Source organism: Anas platyrhynchos, chromosome 29 (genome assembly GCF_047663525.1).
Source record: "Anas platyrhynchos isolate ZD024472 breed Pekin duck chromosome 29, IASCAAS_PekinDuck_T2T, whole genome shotgun sequence".
In the NCBI taxonomy this organism is placed as follows: Eukaryota; Metazoa; Chordata; class Aves; order Anseriformes; family Anatidae; genus Anas; species Anas platyrhynchos.
The window spans coordinates 8,442,902-8,460,005 of NC_092615.1; the positions used below are offsets into that span (position 1 = coordinate 8,442,902).

Below are 17,104 nucleotides of genomic sequence, written 5' to 3' on the forward strand. Positions count from 1 at the left end.
CCATTTGGCATTTCAGTTTCGAATCCAGAATAAAACCTATGCGTTATCTTCCAGACATGCCCAAAAGAAAGACATGCACATGCAAATAATAAAATTCTACCATCATTATGTCTGAAAGGTTTAAGTTGATTGCACAAACCACAAGTTTTTGCTTTAGCAGAATTATAAAGAAGTGGATGCTGTGGTTATACCTTGCTGTCGGTCCTCCTTTAGTGCGAGCTGTGCATGCGGGAAGATCTTCTGCACAACTTGTAAAATATTCGCTCCTGATCTTTTAAAAAGTGGCTTGAAAATGGGTGATAGTGCTTGTCCGGGTGAAGCCACGATCCTGTTTGATGCCGGAACAACCTTCTTCAGAGCCATGAAAAAGTCCTTTGCTTTTATTTTAATAGAATTAACGTCTAGTAGCAACTTCTCCCTACTTGCATAAATCTGAGGATAGCATCGACGTAGAGAGCACAGCGCAGCTTCAGTACATAAAGATTTGATATCTGCACCACAGTATCCTAACAAACAAAAATCAAACGTTACATCAGTCAAGGCCCAGGTTTACAACATGCAACATTTAAAGAATTTGTAATGCCAAAACCAAACAGGTTAACAGGGAATTCAAAGTGCTACCGCTCTGCAGGGAAGTTTCATGTTGCGCACTGCCTGATATCCTGCGCTTATGCAGCTGAAGCAGACTCCTCATCAAAAACTATACTCTTGAGGAAGATGCCCCAGAACCATTTAACGTTCTCAGACAACAAAAAGAACGACAACAAAGAGTAAATAGATGAAAGCATCTAACTCTGATTGCTATGAAGGCGTGCCAGCTGCCTCGTTGACTAGTTGTGCAGCAAGGCACAAGAGCTTGGGTACTGCCTGGTACAAGCTAAGGTTCTTTACAACTTGCTCACAAGCAAGAATCCATTTTGGTTTCAGTCTTACCAATGCATTTCTCAGCTAGTTCATCAAGCAACATGTCCGGTGGCTTAGGGGTCCAGTCACGAGTATGAATCTTGAAAATTTCTTTTCTAGCCTGGAAGCAAAATCATTGCGTTTTAGCTTGCCCCAAGTTTTCCTTAAAAATACCAAGAAACAAACAAACCAAAAAGCAAGCAAACAAATAAACAAACAAAAAAAAACCAGTCCTTCCTCAAAACCCCTCATCTATTAATACGCTTTTCTTATTTGCTCAACTTTCAAGTATTTTACAGTTATTTAATATACACTCTGCATTTTCAACCAGGAAATTGAATATTTCTTATTTGTTATACTGAACTTTTTCTAGGAACCTACAATGAAAGAAAAGGCATTTATAGCTTCAATAACAAGTTTCCAAACTACGGGACCTAATGACCCAGAGGAAAATACTGTAATGAAAAATTTATCCAGAAACATTTCTTTGTTGTCCAAAAATCTTCTCTAAAACTTAGCAAGCTTTCATTGTGACAGTCTCATTACTTCATCACATTTGCTTTTCAGGCTGTAAATTCACAGAAAGCACTTCTGGCACAATGCTTCAAATTGCTACAATTACTATAAAGAAGAAAATAATTATGACTCAAACTACTACCACCGATCCGGGGCACAATCAAATGCAAACACGTCCCCTATTCATTCAGAAGTGAAGGATTGAGACCACAAACACAACTTCATGATGAAAACGCCCAAGTGGACTAAATAATTAAGCAAACAGGTACAACTTTGGGAATGAAAGGTTTGATTATAGAACTAACTACTTGGTGGTATCATCCTGACCATATATATCCAGTACCAGATTTGCCCTCCATGGAACAACGCAGTGTCTCCACATATCACTCTTTTGTTCAAGTTGTCAATTATTTTTTTTTCCTATAAAGTTGGACTTTGCCATGGTAGAACTAACGTTGAATTTAAGTTCTCACCTCTTTATTTGGCAAGTTGAAGAGGAACTCTCTGCCAAAGCGTCCTGGTCTTCGTAAAGCAGGATCTATAGAATCCAGTCTGTTGGTAGCTCCGACTACCACGATCTCCCCTCTGTTATCTGTGCCATCCATAAGCGTCAGAAGAGTTGAAACAATGGAACTAATAGAAAAATATAGTTTTTATTTACTGGTTCAGTAAATTTTATTACATTCCACGTGACTTTCTTGATGCCGGAACAACCTTCTTCCTAGTAGTCATTCAAAAGTGGGAAAAAAATAGTCTACCAAGTCGGGTTTTTTTTTTTGGTTTGATAATACATCTGCAGACTGGTAAGTCATCAAGCACTTCAAGACTGTTTGAAATAATCTCTACATTAATGGAAAAGGAGTACTGCACACTTCTGCTCAGGAAGAAAATCACGGAAAATGTTCCGTGATGTTCCCTCGTGCTTTGGTAATGCTCTTTCTCAGTGTTTTTAGTCTTGTCCTTTCTACCTTGGCATCTCTCTGCAATAGCTGAGGAGGAAAGCTTTTTAGAGCTACATTCAGTGTCACACTTGAGAGAGGAAGTTTGCCGCAATTTCTCACCAGGCTCAGAAGTCTCTTTGCCGTACAAAACATTTTCATTAGAAATGAGGTCACGTTCTTTTGATCTTCTTGGTTTCTCCTTGTCTCCACCGTCATCACATTGGTACTGTGCGAGGTATTCATCCTTCCCAGTAGATTTCGGAGGGTCCGCGACACTGCACAAAATAAAATCACATTTCTCACTTCTGCTGAAGGACGTGAAGATTAACAGTAAAACCTTCCAAAGGCAAACAAACAAACAAAAACCTCCAGACTACAGGAACACTCGCAAAGATATGCCATTTAGAAACCTCTCCTGCGATAAGGACACCTTCTCCAGCTCCCAGAGAAAGTGTTTTTTCCCCTCTTGCTTCTGAAGCCATTGCACTAAAAAAGCACACACATCTGTCTCCCTCCACATGCTGCTGCTCTGAATAAGAGCCAGAAGATTCAAAACCACCCTATTTGGTCTCCCCACATAGCCGAAAAAAACACCAGTTGAAACAGTTTTCTACCTCTCTCCCAGGAATTTACATTCACATATCCTGTGACTGCAAAAATAGAAGGCGGGGCTCAGGAGGAACAGCCAGTGTTGGAAATGAAAAAAAGCAGCCTGTTTCTTCAGAGTCTTAAGCCTATTCTACTAGGAAAACAAAACAAAACAAAACAAGAGGAGAGGAGAACAACAGCGGGAAATTTACCTATTCTCCAGGTGTTCAATTGCAAAGCCTCCGCTGGAGGATCAACAGCTGTGAATTCAGCGTGCTTAGGAGAAATCAGATCTACGTCTGAACCACAACTATTTCAGTAGTATCACTAACTTATGTTACTCTGAAGAAGCAGTCAGCACCCTTTCTATGTTAGGAAATAGCTGAACAGAGTCTGTTATTCACAGGAATTATTCAGGCAGGCTTCTTTAGGAAGGCTGGGTTTCACTAGAACATTACTAGCCTGTAAGCCTCATGGCATCACCTTCCATCTTGACTGCTAAACCTCCTTGCTCCCTACTATCTTCTTTGCCAAGATACAGCTGTCCACGTTTACTTTTCCTACTTGGCTGGACTGAATTTAAGAAGGGATCTTGCAACTCTTCCTCTTGTTTGCCACTTAATCATCACACCAAATGAAAACTATTTGCCTTTCACCTCTTTATTTCAGGCATTCTTTCCTAGTGGTCATTTAAAAACGGAAAGAAAAAGTCCATCAGCTTTTTTTTTTTAATATCCAGCAGACTGTTAAGTCACCAAGCACTTCAAGACTGTTGGAAATAATCTCTACATTAATAGAAAAGGAATTCCTCAAACACACTGCGGCCGCTTACCTTTAATACACTCGTTGGATGAGACGGAGCTGTATTTCTTGCTTTCGCCTGCACTGGAAGGCTTCCCTTCCTTGTAAGGTTGTTTACTGCTCTCACTTCTGCATTGCTCACATGAAGAGCCATCTGGAGGATGGGATTCTTCCTTCTTCTCCCGTGTTATCTTCTGGAAACGAGGATCTAAGTGTTCCAAGGAGCCTTTCACTTTCCTGCTGTTTCTCTTTTTTCTTCTTTTTCTTCTCCTTTTTCTTCTTGTTTTACGCTTGGGATTGGCATTGTCAAAGTGGAGCACACAGAAACACAAATCGTGAAGTCTGAAAGAAACATGCAAGTTTAAAAGAGAAAAAAAGATGTGGCACTTGTTGCCTATATGAAACTTTATTTATTTTACCACAGGTGATGATTTGCAGCATGTCAGCTATTTTGTGGTGCTTTGTGCACACGCAACTTACTTTAGATGTAGCAAACTTAAGCCCTCAGATTGGAGGACCATAGGTCCTGGTTTGTACACAGATCATTAACAATGGCTAGCTCTGGAATACGTGCAAGCAGAAAAAAACTTTTAACCTAATCCAGAATGGTGTACGGATGTGTTTCCAACTATGTGGTCCAAAGCTAGTGCTCTGAAACAATTCAGCAATAGCTTTCCTATCTTCACTGATCAACCTAACAACATGATCCCCAGCCAGCTGATGCTATCTAAGTAACTTAGAAACTATCAGAAAAAAAAAAAAAAAAAAAAAAAAAAAAAAGAAGAAGAAAAAAAGAGAAGAAAAAAAAAAGGAGAAAAAAAAAAAAAGAAGGAATACATGAGAAGCACCCAGAAAAGAATTAGGATAAAAAATGCGGAGTATGCTGGAATCCTTGCTTACTTGGAATCCTTCTCTCCATGTTTATCCTTAGACTTCTTTTTCTTCTAGAACTTGTGATATTTTTGCATTTTTTTCACCACCTAAAAGCTCCTTTTCTATCTTTCTGTCTTTCCTTTCTATTTCACTTTCACTACCTTCTGCACGGGTAGATTTTCTTTTTCTGTTTCCTTCTGTTTCATTTTTCTGGCGACAGTTCTCCAAATGAGCTGACACAGGTGGAAGCGCATGTCTTTCACGAGAATGTCTTCCAGAATGTTGCTGAGATACCGAGCAACGATGCAAGTCTGCTCGGGGTGTGCTAAAGCGACGTCCATCTTCATCTCTCAAGAGGGAACCGTGAGGCCATCCACTTTTGTAATGATAATGCTTATGTGACCTGCCGTAGTAAGTTGCAGTCCATTTGTCAAAGGCTGCATCGCCGTGAGAGAACTTTCTCTCTCTACTGTCTCCTGTCGCATGAGGTGAATAGTAATCATTGTAATAGCTACATCTTTCCCACCTCCGTGCTTCATCTCGATAGTATCTTTCTCTGCTCCAACTTCTTTCCCCTTTGGATCGGTAATATCTATTGCTACCTTGTTCTGATCTTCCTCCGCTGCCAGATCTGGACTTTGAATATTTGACTGCTCTTCTGCCATTCTCAGGGCTGTTTCTTTCACCAGGGAAAGATCTGCACCTGCTTCCCTCCCAGTGCTCCTGCTTGTGACGCTTTTGATGAACAACTTCCACGCTCTGAGAACACCTCCTCTTGCTGGAAGGACCTGCTTTTTGACTCTCCTTCTCTTCACTAGGAGCATGTTCCCTCTTGCTTTGGTAATGCTCTTTCTCAGTGTTTTTAGTCTTGTCCTTTCTACCTTGGCATCTCTCTGCAATAGCTGAGGAGGAAAGCTTTTTAGAGCTACATTCAGTGTCACACTTGAGAGAGGAAGTTTGCCGCAATTTCTCACCAGGCTCAGAAGTCTCTTTGCCGTACAAAACGTTTTCTTTTGAAATGAGGTCACGTTCTTTTGATCTTCTTGGTTTCTCCTTGTCTCCACCGTCATCACATTGGTACTGTGCGAGGTATTCATCCTTCCCAGTAGATTTCGGAGGGTCCGCGACACTGCACAAAATAAAATCACATTTCTCACTTCTGCTGAAGGACGTGAAGATTAACAGTAAAACCTTCCAAAGGCAAACAAACAAACAAAAACCTCCAGACTACAGGAACACTCGCAGAGATATGCCATTTAGAAACCTCTCCTGTGATTAGGACACCTTCTTCAGCTCCCTGAGAAAGTGCTTTCTCCCCTCTTGCTTCTGAAGCCATTGCACTAAAAAAGCAAATGCATCCGTCTCCTTCCACCTGCTGCTCTGAGAAAAAAGGCATAGGGGCGAGCGGGGAACAGCCAGTGTTTCTCCAGACAGTGGAGAAAAATGGAAAAACATTCTATGAAGGAACACAAGTTCTCCTTGAGGCACCAACCTGCATCAGAGTGATATGCTCAGTGCTGATCATTAGTTCTGTTCGTAACGCTGGACATACAGCATGGAATTGTACTAATTTAAATCCTTCCATTAAATACTATTAGTAGACAGATAAAACCGTAACGAACTTCCATAAGGTCTTGTCTTAATCAGACTGTGCTCATTTTACCTCGTTTCCTCTGACAAGCTGTTCAGCTGGCTGGCTGTGAGGGACTCCGTGATGATTTCTCGATTGACTGAAGGCATAGCTCCAGGCATCTGCAATCAAAACGCACAAGTCAGCAGACAAAAAAATACTATTTGTAGTAGTTCTGAGGACTAGTCTTGTCAGAATTTCTCCATTAAATGGTAAGCAAGACCGTTTTGAGTTGTATGCATTATCTACACTTCAAAGATAACCCCAACTCACCTCCCAAAATCTACTTTATGAAACTTAGGAATTTTTATCTCAGCTGAGCTTAAGTTGACAAGTTCTAATGTAAGCTCAGGTCTGCAAATTCTAATGGGATAATACCACAAAGTCTTACAATCACATTTGTGCTGTGTTTTCTCAGTATTTCACCTGAATTAGGAACACAATAAACACTCCCGAATACATCATAGGTGAGAAATTCTCGATGGAGCAAATCTATGTTTCAAGCAATCCATTTGTTTTAGAAAAGAACATCTCAGAAGGTTTAACAGGTTCAACTCGGCAAGTGGAATCATCAAGTTTCAGTCCGTTTTCTTTCGATTCATTAACTAACCTAATAGCACCATTTAGTGAATCGGTTTTTGGCAGCTCATGCTGGGATCTTCCTTCGTCAGCATTCTGACAGGAAGAACCGGAATGCTGCAATGTACGGACTACCTTTCCAACCAAAATTCCATTAGAGGACATTGCATTGCAATTCCTTTTAAATAAGCCCTTTGACTCCTCCTCAGATTTTCCTGAAGATTCTGCACCATAAGGGACTGTGTTATCAGAGCTGAGTTTAGGATTTTCATTCACTGTTGGCTCCACAAAAATCTCATCAGAAACTTTTTTGCTTGTTTGCATTTGCTTCATTTGCATTACCGAATTTGTAATTGTGGATGAAGGAACAGCCTGGTAGAGATCTTCGTCCTCCGCAGCACTGCTAAGACAGTCAGGCTGTGACACAGTCCGACGAGCAGGCAATTTATTGTGAATACTGGTGGTGATCTTCTGTTTTCTTGACGGATCAGTAATTGAAGGCCTGGTAATTGTCTGGTTTTGAACACAGGCCATCGGTGGTGCTGAAGATGGCCTTTTTAGGGTGACACCAGTGGTCTTTGCGTCCTCTTTTATGGATCCATTTCCATTTAAACGGCTTGAATTCTGTATTTAAAAAGAAGAAATGGCAAGATGGATTAACGCAAACACTGCATTTAACATTTTGAAACACAAAACTCTCCTACTGAGTATTTCTACAAATGGTCTTAACACCTACAAAGAAAAACACACTGCCCTTTAAAGATAAATGCAAGTCCAATAAGCATATTCAATTCCTGCTTTTGGTTTACAGCCGATTGGAATCAAATTAACATCATCTTTGAAAACCAGCCAAACAACTTAACATTACCTGCTGCTATTCCCAAATATATTTATTTTCCCCTTTAAACATACCCTGAAAAGCCTGAAGTAATTGTTCTGGTGCTCAGGAATAAGACAATTAGTTTTCCCTGTCTTAGCTAAAGTGACGATGATAGGAAAAACAAGTCCTCTTTTAAATGATTCGAGGATTAGTACACTCTGCTTAAATTGTCAAAGAGCGTAGCTCTCTGTGCTTTAGAAAGCTGTCTTGGAGGTATTAAGTAATGGAGTCGCATGGCTGCACAATTTAGCAGTAACCACTGTTTGAATGACTCTGGCTGTAGCATGAAGGCTGTGAAGAAAGCTGCAGCATGGGAAGGAAAACAAAACTAAGATGCTGAAAACCAAACAAAAAACCCCACACCAAACCCCAAACCCACTAGCAGTTTGGTGCCGTTACCTGCCCTCCCACTTCCCTGAATTACCTTAATCATATGAGGAAGAAGTCGTGGTCCCATAAATCCAGCCTGCTTACTATTAGCCCCCTGCTGACCAGGAGGGAATGAACAGGGATAAGATGGTGCTGGCAAGTAAAACGCACGTTCTCCAAGTGTCAAATCATAGCGCCTTCAGAAAAGAGCAGTGATCGTAGTTTAGTTTTTCTTTCAGCCTACTCTTGGATTAAATCCCATCCTATAATTTTAGAGGAACAGTTCATACGATATGGAAGCCTTCTCTACAGAAGGCTTCGCCAAGACTACAAACTGAAAAGGAGAGAACAGTCTTCCTACTAAGACTATCACTTTCAGAGCAATAATTCATTCTTACACCACAGATGACCTTCATTTTTCTCCTTCTCTAAATTAGCCAGCTACAGGTAACACATAGATAGCAATTTACACAAGTGCTGCAGTTTCAGGCCAAGCAACAAAAGATAATAAATGACACAGAGAATTTCAGGTTAGACAGAACTGAATTAGACAAATAATAATCTTTCCCTGGGATAGCAAGAAAAACACTTGCAAAACAGAAAAATATCAATAACAGGAAAGTAAATCTCTTCTGAACACATGTTAAGATTTGTTATTACCTGATATAAAAAAGTATGTAAGCTTGCTGACCAAGAACTCTCTTAATGTCAGTACGGACTACTTTAGCATCATTCATCTGATACCAAAGTCCATTACCAGCCTGCAAATAAAGACAACCATTTCTTTAGGTGAATTGCACGTGTTCCAAATGAAATCACGGATAGGAACAAAATACACACGTGTCAAATAAAAATATAATGAAATCTTTTTCCCTAGAAACAGTAGCTGCTAGTCACGCTTTCACTGGTTTGCCAGCACAACCTTTACCCTGTTAGAAATGCTGTTGACTTCTACCTTTACATAGCATATATAGTGTCCTGAGTGACAGCTGACACCGTGATGTACCAGCACCGCGTATAAGGCATAGAGCAGTGGTTCTCCCATTGACTGTGACATGTAGGCTCTCAGGTCCAAATACTCCGGATATTTCACCTCCTAAAGAGAGACCAAGAAGATAGAAAATTATCCCAGAGTACTTCGTGGACTAGCCAGAGAAAAACACTTCCAAAAAACACAGACTAGAATTTATTTCTAGAATATATTTCTAGAAGATATTTCTTGATTCACTACAAATAAGTCTTCCCATAAACAATGTTTAAGACTAGAAGTTGCAGAGAACTGTTTCCTGATGAATCAGCCTTCTCAGAGGAAAGCATATGCTTCTTGTCAAGCGGGAACTTTATTGATATTAAGAGAAAGAATAAGCCATAGTCGTTAGTCTACAATTACTGTCTGAAAATATAAACAACTTTCAGCTTTGGGGGATGTCCCATTACACAATGATATAGTTGCATTACAGTGGTAAATATACCTTGTTGATCTTTCCACCTGTGAAATCTGCAAATCTTTTCAGTGATATTGTGAGAACCTTGGAAGAACGGTGTATGGTAAATCTCTTGGATGCAGGAACCATCTTATTACACCTTAAAAACAAGCAGAGATAAGTGTTTGAAGGCATCTTCTTTTTTCGCCCCCAAAACAAACTCGTTTTAATGTCTCACGCATGCCTATGCTATTTGAATGACATTTACTTGCATAATAGGTTGGTCTTTTTTCTTTTCATAAACCCATGCACTGCGTGTCAGGTTTGTTAATACAGTGAAGAAGGTAAATTCTCCCAAAACCCCGGGCATAGCAGGAACAGGAATCTCTCACGAAAGGGTATTACCAGGTTGGATGGCAAGGTACCATTTCTTGGTCTACAAAAGTGGCTATTTGAACTCCAATCCTGGATACATTCTTTCAGCTTTCAAGGGAAATACAAATAATGAAAGTGGAACGAGAGAGCCTTGGTCCCCAGGACTAGAAATTGCAAATAATCTCCAACATAGGTCGTCTATCAACATCAAAAATACAACAGAAGCACATGGTCATTCTACAGGAGGGAGACATTTAACAGTAGGAAGTCTTCATGTACTGAGCTTCATGTACTGAGCTTCATGTACTTCATGTACATGTACTTCATGTACTGAGCTTGTCTGGAAAGACACTGAAACTGTCTGCCATCCTTTGAAACACAATAGTTCAGTTTGATACATTGCCCGCTCCAAGGTAGGACCTACAGTGTAAGCAGTGAAAATTAGCCACTAGCCCAGAGAACAACGGAAACTGGGCAGTTTACATCAAGAAAAGTACTGTCGAGAGCTAATAAATAGAAAGAACAAAAGTATCTCTTTTTGAATTCTGATGGCAAAATACGAGCCAGAGAATTGCAAACCCATAGGGAATGCCTCTGAACAAGACTTCCCCCCTCCAAAGAAACAAAAATCCAAGTGTTTTATAAACTTCCACAAAACTCGTAAGTAGATCCAAAGTTTAGAGGTAGTCCAACAGAGTCATGCAACATATAAAACTGACATCTAGGATTAAGACCTAATTCGTCAAAATCTTACTCGCTACATTTATAGCAATTCTCTCCACCCAGCTCTTCAGGTTTCACAAAGAGTTCCAGAGCTCTGGTAACAGATGAAACCGCCTAGAGGAGTGAGAAAGAAGAGCGTAAAGTCACCGTAAATTCAAAATTCCAGAGACGTACTAGTAGGTTGTAAGAGAATCTTACTAACATACTCCAGCGATCTACTATGAGCACTGTGAAGAAGGAGGCAGAAAGAGCATGCTCAGCATTGACCTCACCTGGAAGTCATTTGACTTCGGAACAAATACTTTTCCAGTAGCCTAGACAGCATCTATAGTGTGCTTTGTCATCAATACTGGGGACAAATTCATCAGTCTAACAATTAGATGTACATTGGGGTAGAACAACAGAGAAGTATGACAGCATTATAATTTTTGCAGAAAGAGAATTCTTTCCCCTTAAACCCAATGCAAATGTGGAGACTATTTACATGGGTTCCACAGAAGGACAAAGTCCAATCCACTTCCTTAGCACCACCAAGCTCTTACGTTTTAACATTATATGTGGTTTGGTTTTTTAAGGTAAACAAGTTTAATTTAGAAAGTTAGGCATGTACTTAAACATCATGAATTATATTTAGAAAACATCTTACCTTTATATCCAAAGTGATATCAAGAAATGCCTCATACGTATCCGAAACTGCTTTGCAATTCAAGCACTTCACTGGAAGCAAAATATAAATGCTTAACCTTATGTGAAGGAGACTAACTGTCCAAATTCAAGTTGTTGCCAGATACTACTTTAGACAAACTACAGACTGCTTTACTACCGACAAAAGACACAGATCAGTTCTAAGGACAGGAATATTTTTTAAAGTACCTCTCGATCTTAGAAATCCTCCAAATATTTGATGAATGATGGTGGTAGCTTGAGAAGATCTGTCCAATCTGGAAATAAATTATAATCAGACCTCAGAAGATTTAAGGCGCAGAGTTAACTCTTCAAAGAGTTTTATGAAAACTAAGGATGATGTAGACTTTCGTTGCTGATAGTAAATAAGGCACTAAAAGGTGCTAGAGATCATTTTTGATAGTAAATAAAGGACTAGAAGGTGCTAGAGAATGTATGAAAGTGAACTTGTTTATGCTTACTCGGTGCTTCCATTCAAGCACGCTTCCTGCATAGCATCAACAGTATAGCGCAAGAACTCGTGTGCGTCTTCTTGACTGCCAAAACGGAAATGTTGTCCTATTCCTAAAGAAGAAGATGATAGTATTCACCTCATTTAAAAATGAAATCATTCTTGTATTTCTAAAATCTCTCTTCTTTCTAGTGTTAAAACCACTTATACACATCAAATAAGTATTTGAAGATTACAAGCTATCGAAAAGAAACACATCTGAAGCCACTTACGACTGAGATTACTGATAACATGCGTAGGCTCGATGGCATCAACAGTGCAACGCAGGGCCTGGTTAATCTGAGTCTCCATTGTGCACATCATGCAAAAATCTTGTTCACGACCTGAAGAGTGAAAGAAGAAAGCATCCCAGTCCAGCAAAATATCCATAACTACAAACAAACATCTAAGTAAAATTTAAACTATAGATACGATATCCACTCTCCTTGCTACATTCTATTCTCCCAAGATGCCAATGTCCCAACAGTCTTGTAACATTTCATTTCACACAACTTTACAGAATAAAAATATCCACTAAGCCTGTATTCAAATGCATTTTGTGATGAGAAATCTAAAAGACTACTGCAAAGTCACATTTGTAAAGGCTGACAGGAATGTGAACTCCACAGGCTGAAAAATGTATTACTCTCTAAAATTACTACTAAATGCATTACTGTCCAATGCACTTCATTATTCCCACGAAGCAATAAATGATCCTTTAATAAATAAATAAATAAATAAATAAATAAATTCATTCATTAAACAAACAGTGCATTAATTGCACTCCGTATGCTATTCGGAGCCCACTGCTAATACAGTGCTCAAAGCCAGCTTCTACAGGTAAAATCAGGCAAATAAGCTTGTCTCAGAATCACTGCTGTTCTTTCACCTTCAGAGCTGTCCAACAGATTTGAAATACTCTTAGAAAGTACTCACATGACTGGCCGTGCTCGAGAGAAAGCATGTAATTGGCAAGTGGGGGTGTGTAGGTCAAACACTGTAGAGTAGCATTAAGAAAACATGTGTTGCCAAGATTGTACAGGCCAACTCCAACACTTTGTGTTTCTCGCCAATCCATACAAATCTTCTCAGGTGGAAAAAGAATGCTCTGTGGTGGAGCAATTCCATCATTAACGACTGCAAGAAAGTTAAATTTAAAAAGAGATTTTGTTTGTTTGTTTCTAAGCAAGGTATTTAAAAAAATACTATTCTGCAGGAGCACCTAGAGGAGCTAGCTACAATCCAAGCCAGAAGAAAATTATTGCAGACAGCTTTAATACCGCCAAATTCAAATTGGCTGGTCAACACAATGTTTTGGGGAAAAAAAAAAAAAAAAAACAGCTTTCGTCAACCATTTTAATTTTTCTAAGGCAAGGCTAACTGCCATTCTGTTTGTAGTACCTAATGCCAAGTTCCTCTCCATCTATAATCTTTAACCTGATTAACTCAACTACTGTTTTTTTCCTTATTATAACTTAAACCACAAGCTTAGACTTGAAATTATACGGAAAAAAGGTAAAAACTAGTAACTAGGAATGACGGTACCCCTACAGATACCAGATCTTTTCCTGAGCAATGTTATCATTCAAAAAACGTGTGAAAAATGGAAGCTGTGAATAGCAACAATCAAACACTTTTCTTTGCAAAACGGAAAAGACATGGATGAATCTGTGCATTACAAAAAGCTCCCCATATTTCTCTGTTGACTGTAAATATATCAAAATTAATTTCTGTAACATCAGTCACTTCAGTTGCCTTAGGAGATTCGCTTTTGAAGTCTTTGTTCACACTAGTCCCCTTCTCTATCAGTGCAACAAGTAAGAACTGCATTTTCTACTTTTGCTTTGAAGAAAATGGAGTCAGGATAAAGCTCACACTTACTTAGATCTCTTGGGGCAAAAGCCTTAGATTTTTCAGATGATCTACAGTAAATAGCACCTCCACGTCCTTGGGCCACAGAGACTTGGCTTGAACCTTCTGCAGGCGGTATCTGGCCCCAGTTTGTGGTGCGTGACATCAGTATTTTAGTACTTGGTTTCTTGGATTTGCCAGACCGCCTTGAAGAGGGCTTTTTAGACTTTGAAGATTTGGGCTTCTTAACTACGGTCATTGTTGACATCTGCGACAGAGACAGAAGTTCTGGTTGACGTAAGAATATCAAGAAGCATTCCAAGAAGAAAAGAATAGCAGAAGTCCTGTCACTTAATCTCAAAGAAACAGCCTTAAGAACTAAATCGCTGGTATGAATGATTTAAAAAGAATCCCCAAACTAAACACACAAAGTGAAAATTTCCATCTAAACTCTATCGGTATTACTTTTAGCTTCTGCAGAACTAGTGGCTGATGCCATTTCTTTCACTTCCGTAGGATTTTAATCCATTACAACTCTGGAGTCTTTTTAATATAAAAATGTAGAAGACATTCTCTGAGGGGAATCAGTTATTTATTGATTTCCAGAGTTGCACAATTATCTGTTAATTATTACCTATGATCTAATAGATAATTGTTGCAATTATCTATTGCTGGCGTTAGTAATGGAACACTATTACTTCACTGCCTGCGTTTTTCTGTTTCGTGTGCACAAAGGTACCCAGAACTCACTGCTCCTTTTCTTCTGTCTTTCCAGGGATCGCTCTCTACCTCACTGTCTACTGCACCAATCATGAGGGGTTTGTTGTTATTCTATAATGAGCCTAGCTTTTAAATACACCTTTTCTGGGCGTCACTTTGTGATAGCAAGTTAATTTGTGAGGGCTCCTCAGTCTACATCATGTGGTCGCTTTTTCCAGGTGAAAAAGCGGAGCCGTAAGTGGCAGTACACTAAAGCCCTGGCATGTTGAGATCCAAGAAGAGAGATGTTTGGCCCTCCTTCTCACTCCTGGGAACCATACACCTCAAAACCCACAGAGGATGGGCTATATCTCAGAGAAATCTTGGGAAAGGAGAGCATGAAGAGCACGTTTGCAAATTTATTTCTCCCTGGGCTTCTTCTGCTTCTCCACGAAATACGAGTTTGAATATAACTTTGGCAGCAGTACTTCTGGTGTTTTACTCCTACCACATTTAAAACTCCTACAAAAAACTGAAACGTTAGACTAAAAAGCAGCTCTTTCCGTTCTGCTTTGTAAAGTTGCACGTTTTCCTCATGCAAAACAACAGGGCAATGTAAGCTAGAAACGGAAATGCTGAATGTAAAACAAAACAAAACAAACCTCAGCCCTCCAGGACAAAAGCCAATAACTGCTACAAAGTCCTTTTTAAAATGCTGATTAGGTTTCAAGGTGATACCGCTTTAAATAAGCATAATTGTGTGTCCGTAGGCAGAAGCATCCATGACAGGATGAACTTCTATACTTCATGTTTTGTTACTGTCTTACTGTAGCACACAGGGACTTGTTACCTATAGGGAAACCACTAACCTAATGGAGCGTTTAAAACATAAGCTAGTTTGTTATACCAAAATGACTGAGAGAACAAAGCATAAAGTGCTTTCAGATTTCTAGCACGCCTTGATTGCTATCCATTAAACTTCAGACACGTTAAACAAAACACAGTAAATAAGAAAACTCCTAGTCCCACAGCTGGCAAATTATGTGCAGAGGTTGTAACTAGAACTTTTTTCCCTTGACATTTTACATTTAAGATTGATTTTAAATCCATTCTATACACACTTTCCGTTCCTGAAAAAACAATACGCAAACCTGAAAAATGCATTTACACGAGAAATGAAGTCGTCCTTGTCCGACTGGAAGACTAAGGTGACAGCTCCTGGGCTCAGGGATTTTCAGATAAGCTCCGATCTTCACCAGTGACAGCTCCTTTTTTCGGATTGAAAGAGAAAATGTTTCAGCAACACACTGAAAACACACTTAAGGGACAAGAAACAAAATTAAGACTGTAGTGAGAAGGAGAAAAGAAAAACAATACTGGGGAAGAAAGGAAAAGGTAAAGGAAAAAGGAAAAAAGCCTTGATCTTTATACTGACCAACGAGATAAGCCTTACACATTTTTAAGTTTATTTTTGACAACTGATTGAGGCGTTACCAGGTATTAAGTACGATTCAAGAGCAAATATTAACACTAGAAAGAAGAAATCCGATCCACCACCACCGTTTCAAAATACATCCATTTCTAATGTGGAGATAACGTCTCTCTGACAAGGTAGTAGAAAAACTGTAAATACCGACAGAGCTTCCTCTCCCGATGTTCCATATACATACCGATGCTGTTCCTACACCTACGCTCTGAGCATAAATTTATGTTGACATGAGTATCGGGTGTTACTCCTCTCTTTGTTTGCCTTGAGAGACACACCTCTTGTCCACTGAAAAGTAAACTCAAGATTCCAGATCAGTTAAGACAGTTGCTATCCCCCCATTCAGAGTTCTGCAGCAGCACTGTTCAGATGTGTTTAGCAGTCTCTTTAGAAAACGTTATCACTTAGGACCTGCTTCTCAGTAGGTACACGTTTGGCCTCCGCTTAGCAGAGAGTCAATCCCAGCTTAAGCTTTCGTACAAGAGCCCCTTCACGAAACGGACTTGGGCCCTGACATAACTGAGCTTAACCTTTAACCTTGAAGCTTCCTTAAAGAAGGAAGCAGCACCCAGGCCAGGAAATAGAAATTAATCGTCACTTTACCCTGAAACGCAGTGAGCTATTCTGTGCTGGCAGGATTGCTGCCGGGCTGGCCGACGAGGCGGCGGGCAGCTCCCCGGGGCCACAGGGCCTGTCACAGGGAGCCGCCGGAGGTCTCCAAGGTCTGGGAACAGCGGCAACAGCGAGGACAGAGGGGACAGCAGCAACAGCAGCAGCTACCTCAGCCAGGGCCGTCTCCACAACCGCCAAAACGGTCTCGGAATGCTGCCGAACTCGGAGCTCCAGCGTGACGCCTTTTGAACCTGGCCGCTGGAAGGACCTGCTTTTTGACTCTCCTTCTCTTCACTAGGAGCATGTTCCCTCTTGCTTTGGTAATGCTCTTTCTCAGTGTTTTTAGTCTTGTCCTTTCTACCTTGGCATCTCTCTGCAATAGCTGAGGAGGAAAGCTTTTTAGAGCTACATTCAGTGTCACACTTGAGAGAGGAAGTTTGCCGCAATTTCTCACCAGGCTCAGAAGTCTCTTTGCCGTACAAAACATTTTCATTAGAAATGAGGTCACGTTCTTTTGATCTTCTTGGCTTCTCCTTGTCTCCACCGTCATCACATTGGTACTGTGCGAGGTATTCATCCTTCCCAGTAGATTTCGGAGGGTCCGCGACACTGCACAAAATAAAATCACATTTCTCACTTCTGCTGAAGGACGTGAAGATTAACAGTAAAACCTTCCAAAG

General features: G+C 40.1%; 2 protein-coding genes across 2 annotated transcripts; both read right to left on the reverse strand.

The window, feature by feature from the left end:
• Window positions 1-3,784: 3,784 nt before the first annotated feature.
• On the reverse strand, window positions 3,785-6,147 carry LOC139999729 (uncharacterized). The gene is made up of 3 exons (XM_072029103.1): window positions 6,115-6,147; window positions 4,650-5,813; window positions 3,785-4,091 (listed from the first exon to the last, which is right to left on the reverse strand). Exons 1-2 carry the CDS (start codon window positions 6,145-6,147, stop codon window positions 4,677-4,679), a joined length of 1,170 nt encoding a protein of 389 aa, XP_071885204.1. The 3' UTR covers window positions 3,785-4,091; window positions 4,650-4,676.
• On the reverse strand, window positions 5,941-16,793 carry LOC139999764 (ubiquitin carboxyl-terminal hydrolase 42-like). The gene is made up of 14 exons (XM_072029277.1): window positions 15,495-16,793; window positions 13,658-13,895; window positions 12,713-12,913; window positions 12,010-12,120; window positions 11,748-11,850; window positions 11,476-11,543; window positions 11,249-11,319; window positions 10,634-10,716; window positions 9,553-9,664; window positions 9,036-9,176; window positions 8,741-8,841; window positions 8,136-8,277; window positions 7,174-7,455; window positions 5,941-6,374 (listed from the first exon to the last, which is right to left on the reverse strand). Exons 2-14 carry the CDS (start codon window positions 13,893-13,895, stop codon window positions 6,282-6,284), a joined length of 1,746 nt encoding a protein of 581 aa, XP_071885378.1. The 5' UTR covers window positions 15,495-16,793; the 3' UTR covers window positions 5,941-6,281.
• Between the last annotated feature and the right edge of the window lie 311 nt (window positions 16,794-17,104).

Coding starts and splice junctions, on each gene's coding strand:
- LOC139999764 (XM_072029277.1), bottom strand. CDS start 13,895: ATGTCAACAATGACCGTAGTTAAGAAGCCCAAATCTTCAAAGTCTAAA. Junction 11,544..11,747: donor TGCTTGAATGGAAGCACCGA/GTAAGCATAAAC, acceptor ATTTATTTCCAG/ATTGGACAGATCTTCTCAAG. Junction 6,375..7,173: donor CATCCACAATTACAAATTCG/GTAATGCAAATG, acceptor TTTTGATTGCAG/ATGCCTGGAGCTATGCCTTC.
- LOC139999729 (XM_072029103.1), bottom strand. CDS start 6,147: ATGATCAGCACTGAGCATATCACTCTGATGCAG. Junction 5,814..6,114: donor AGCATATCACTCTGATGCAG/GTTGGTGCCTCA, acceptor TGCCTTTGGAAG/GTTTTACTGTTAATCTTCAC.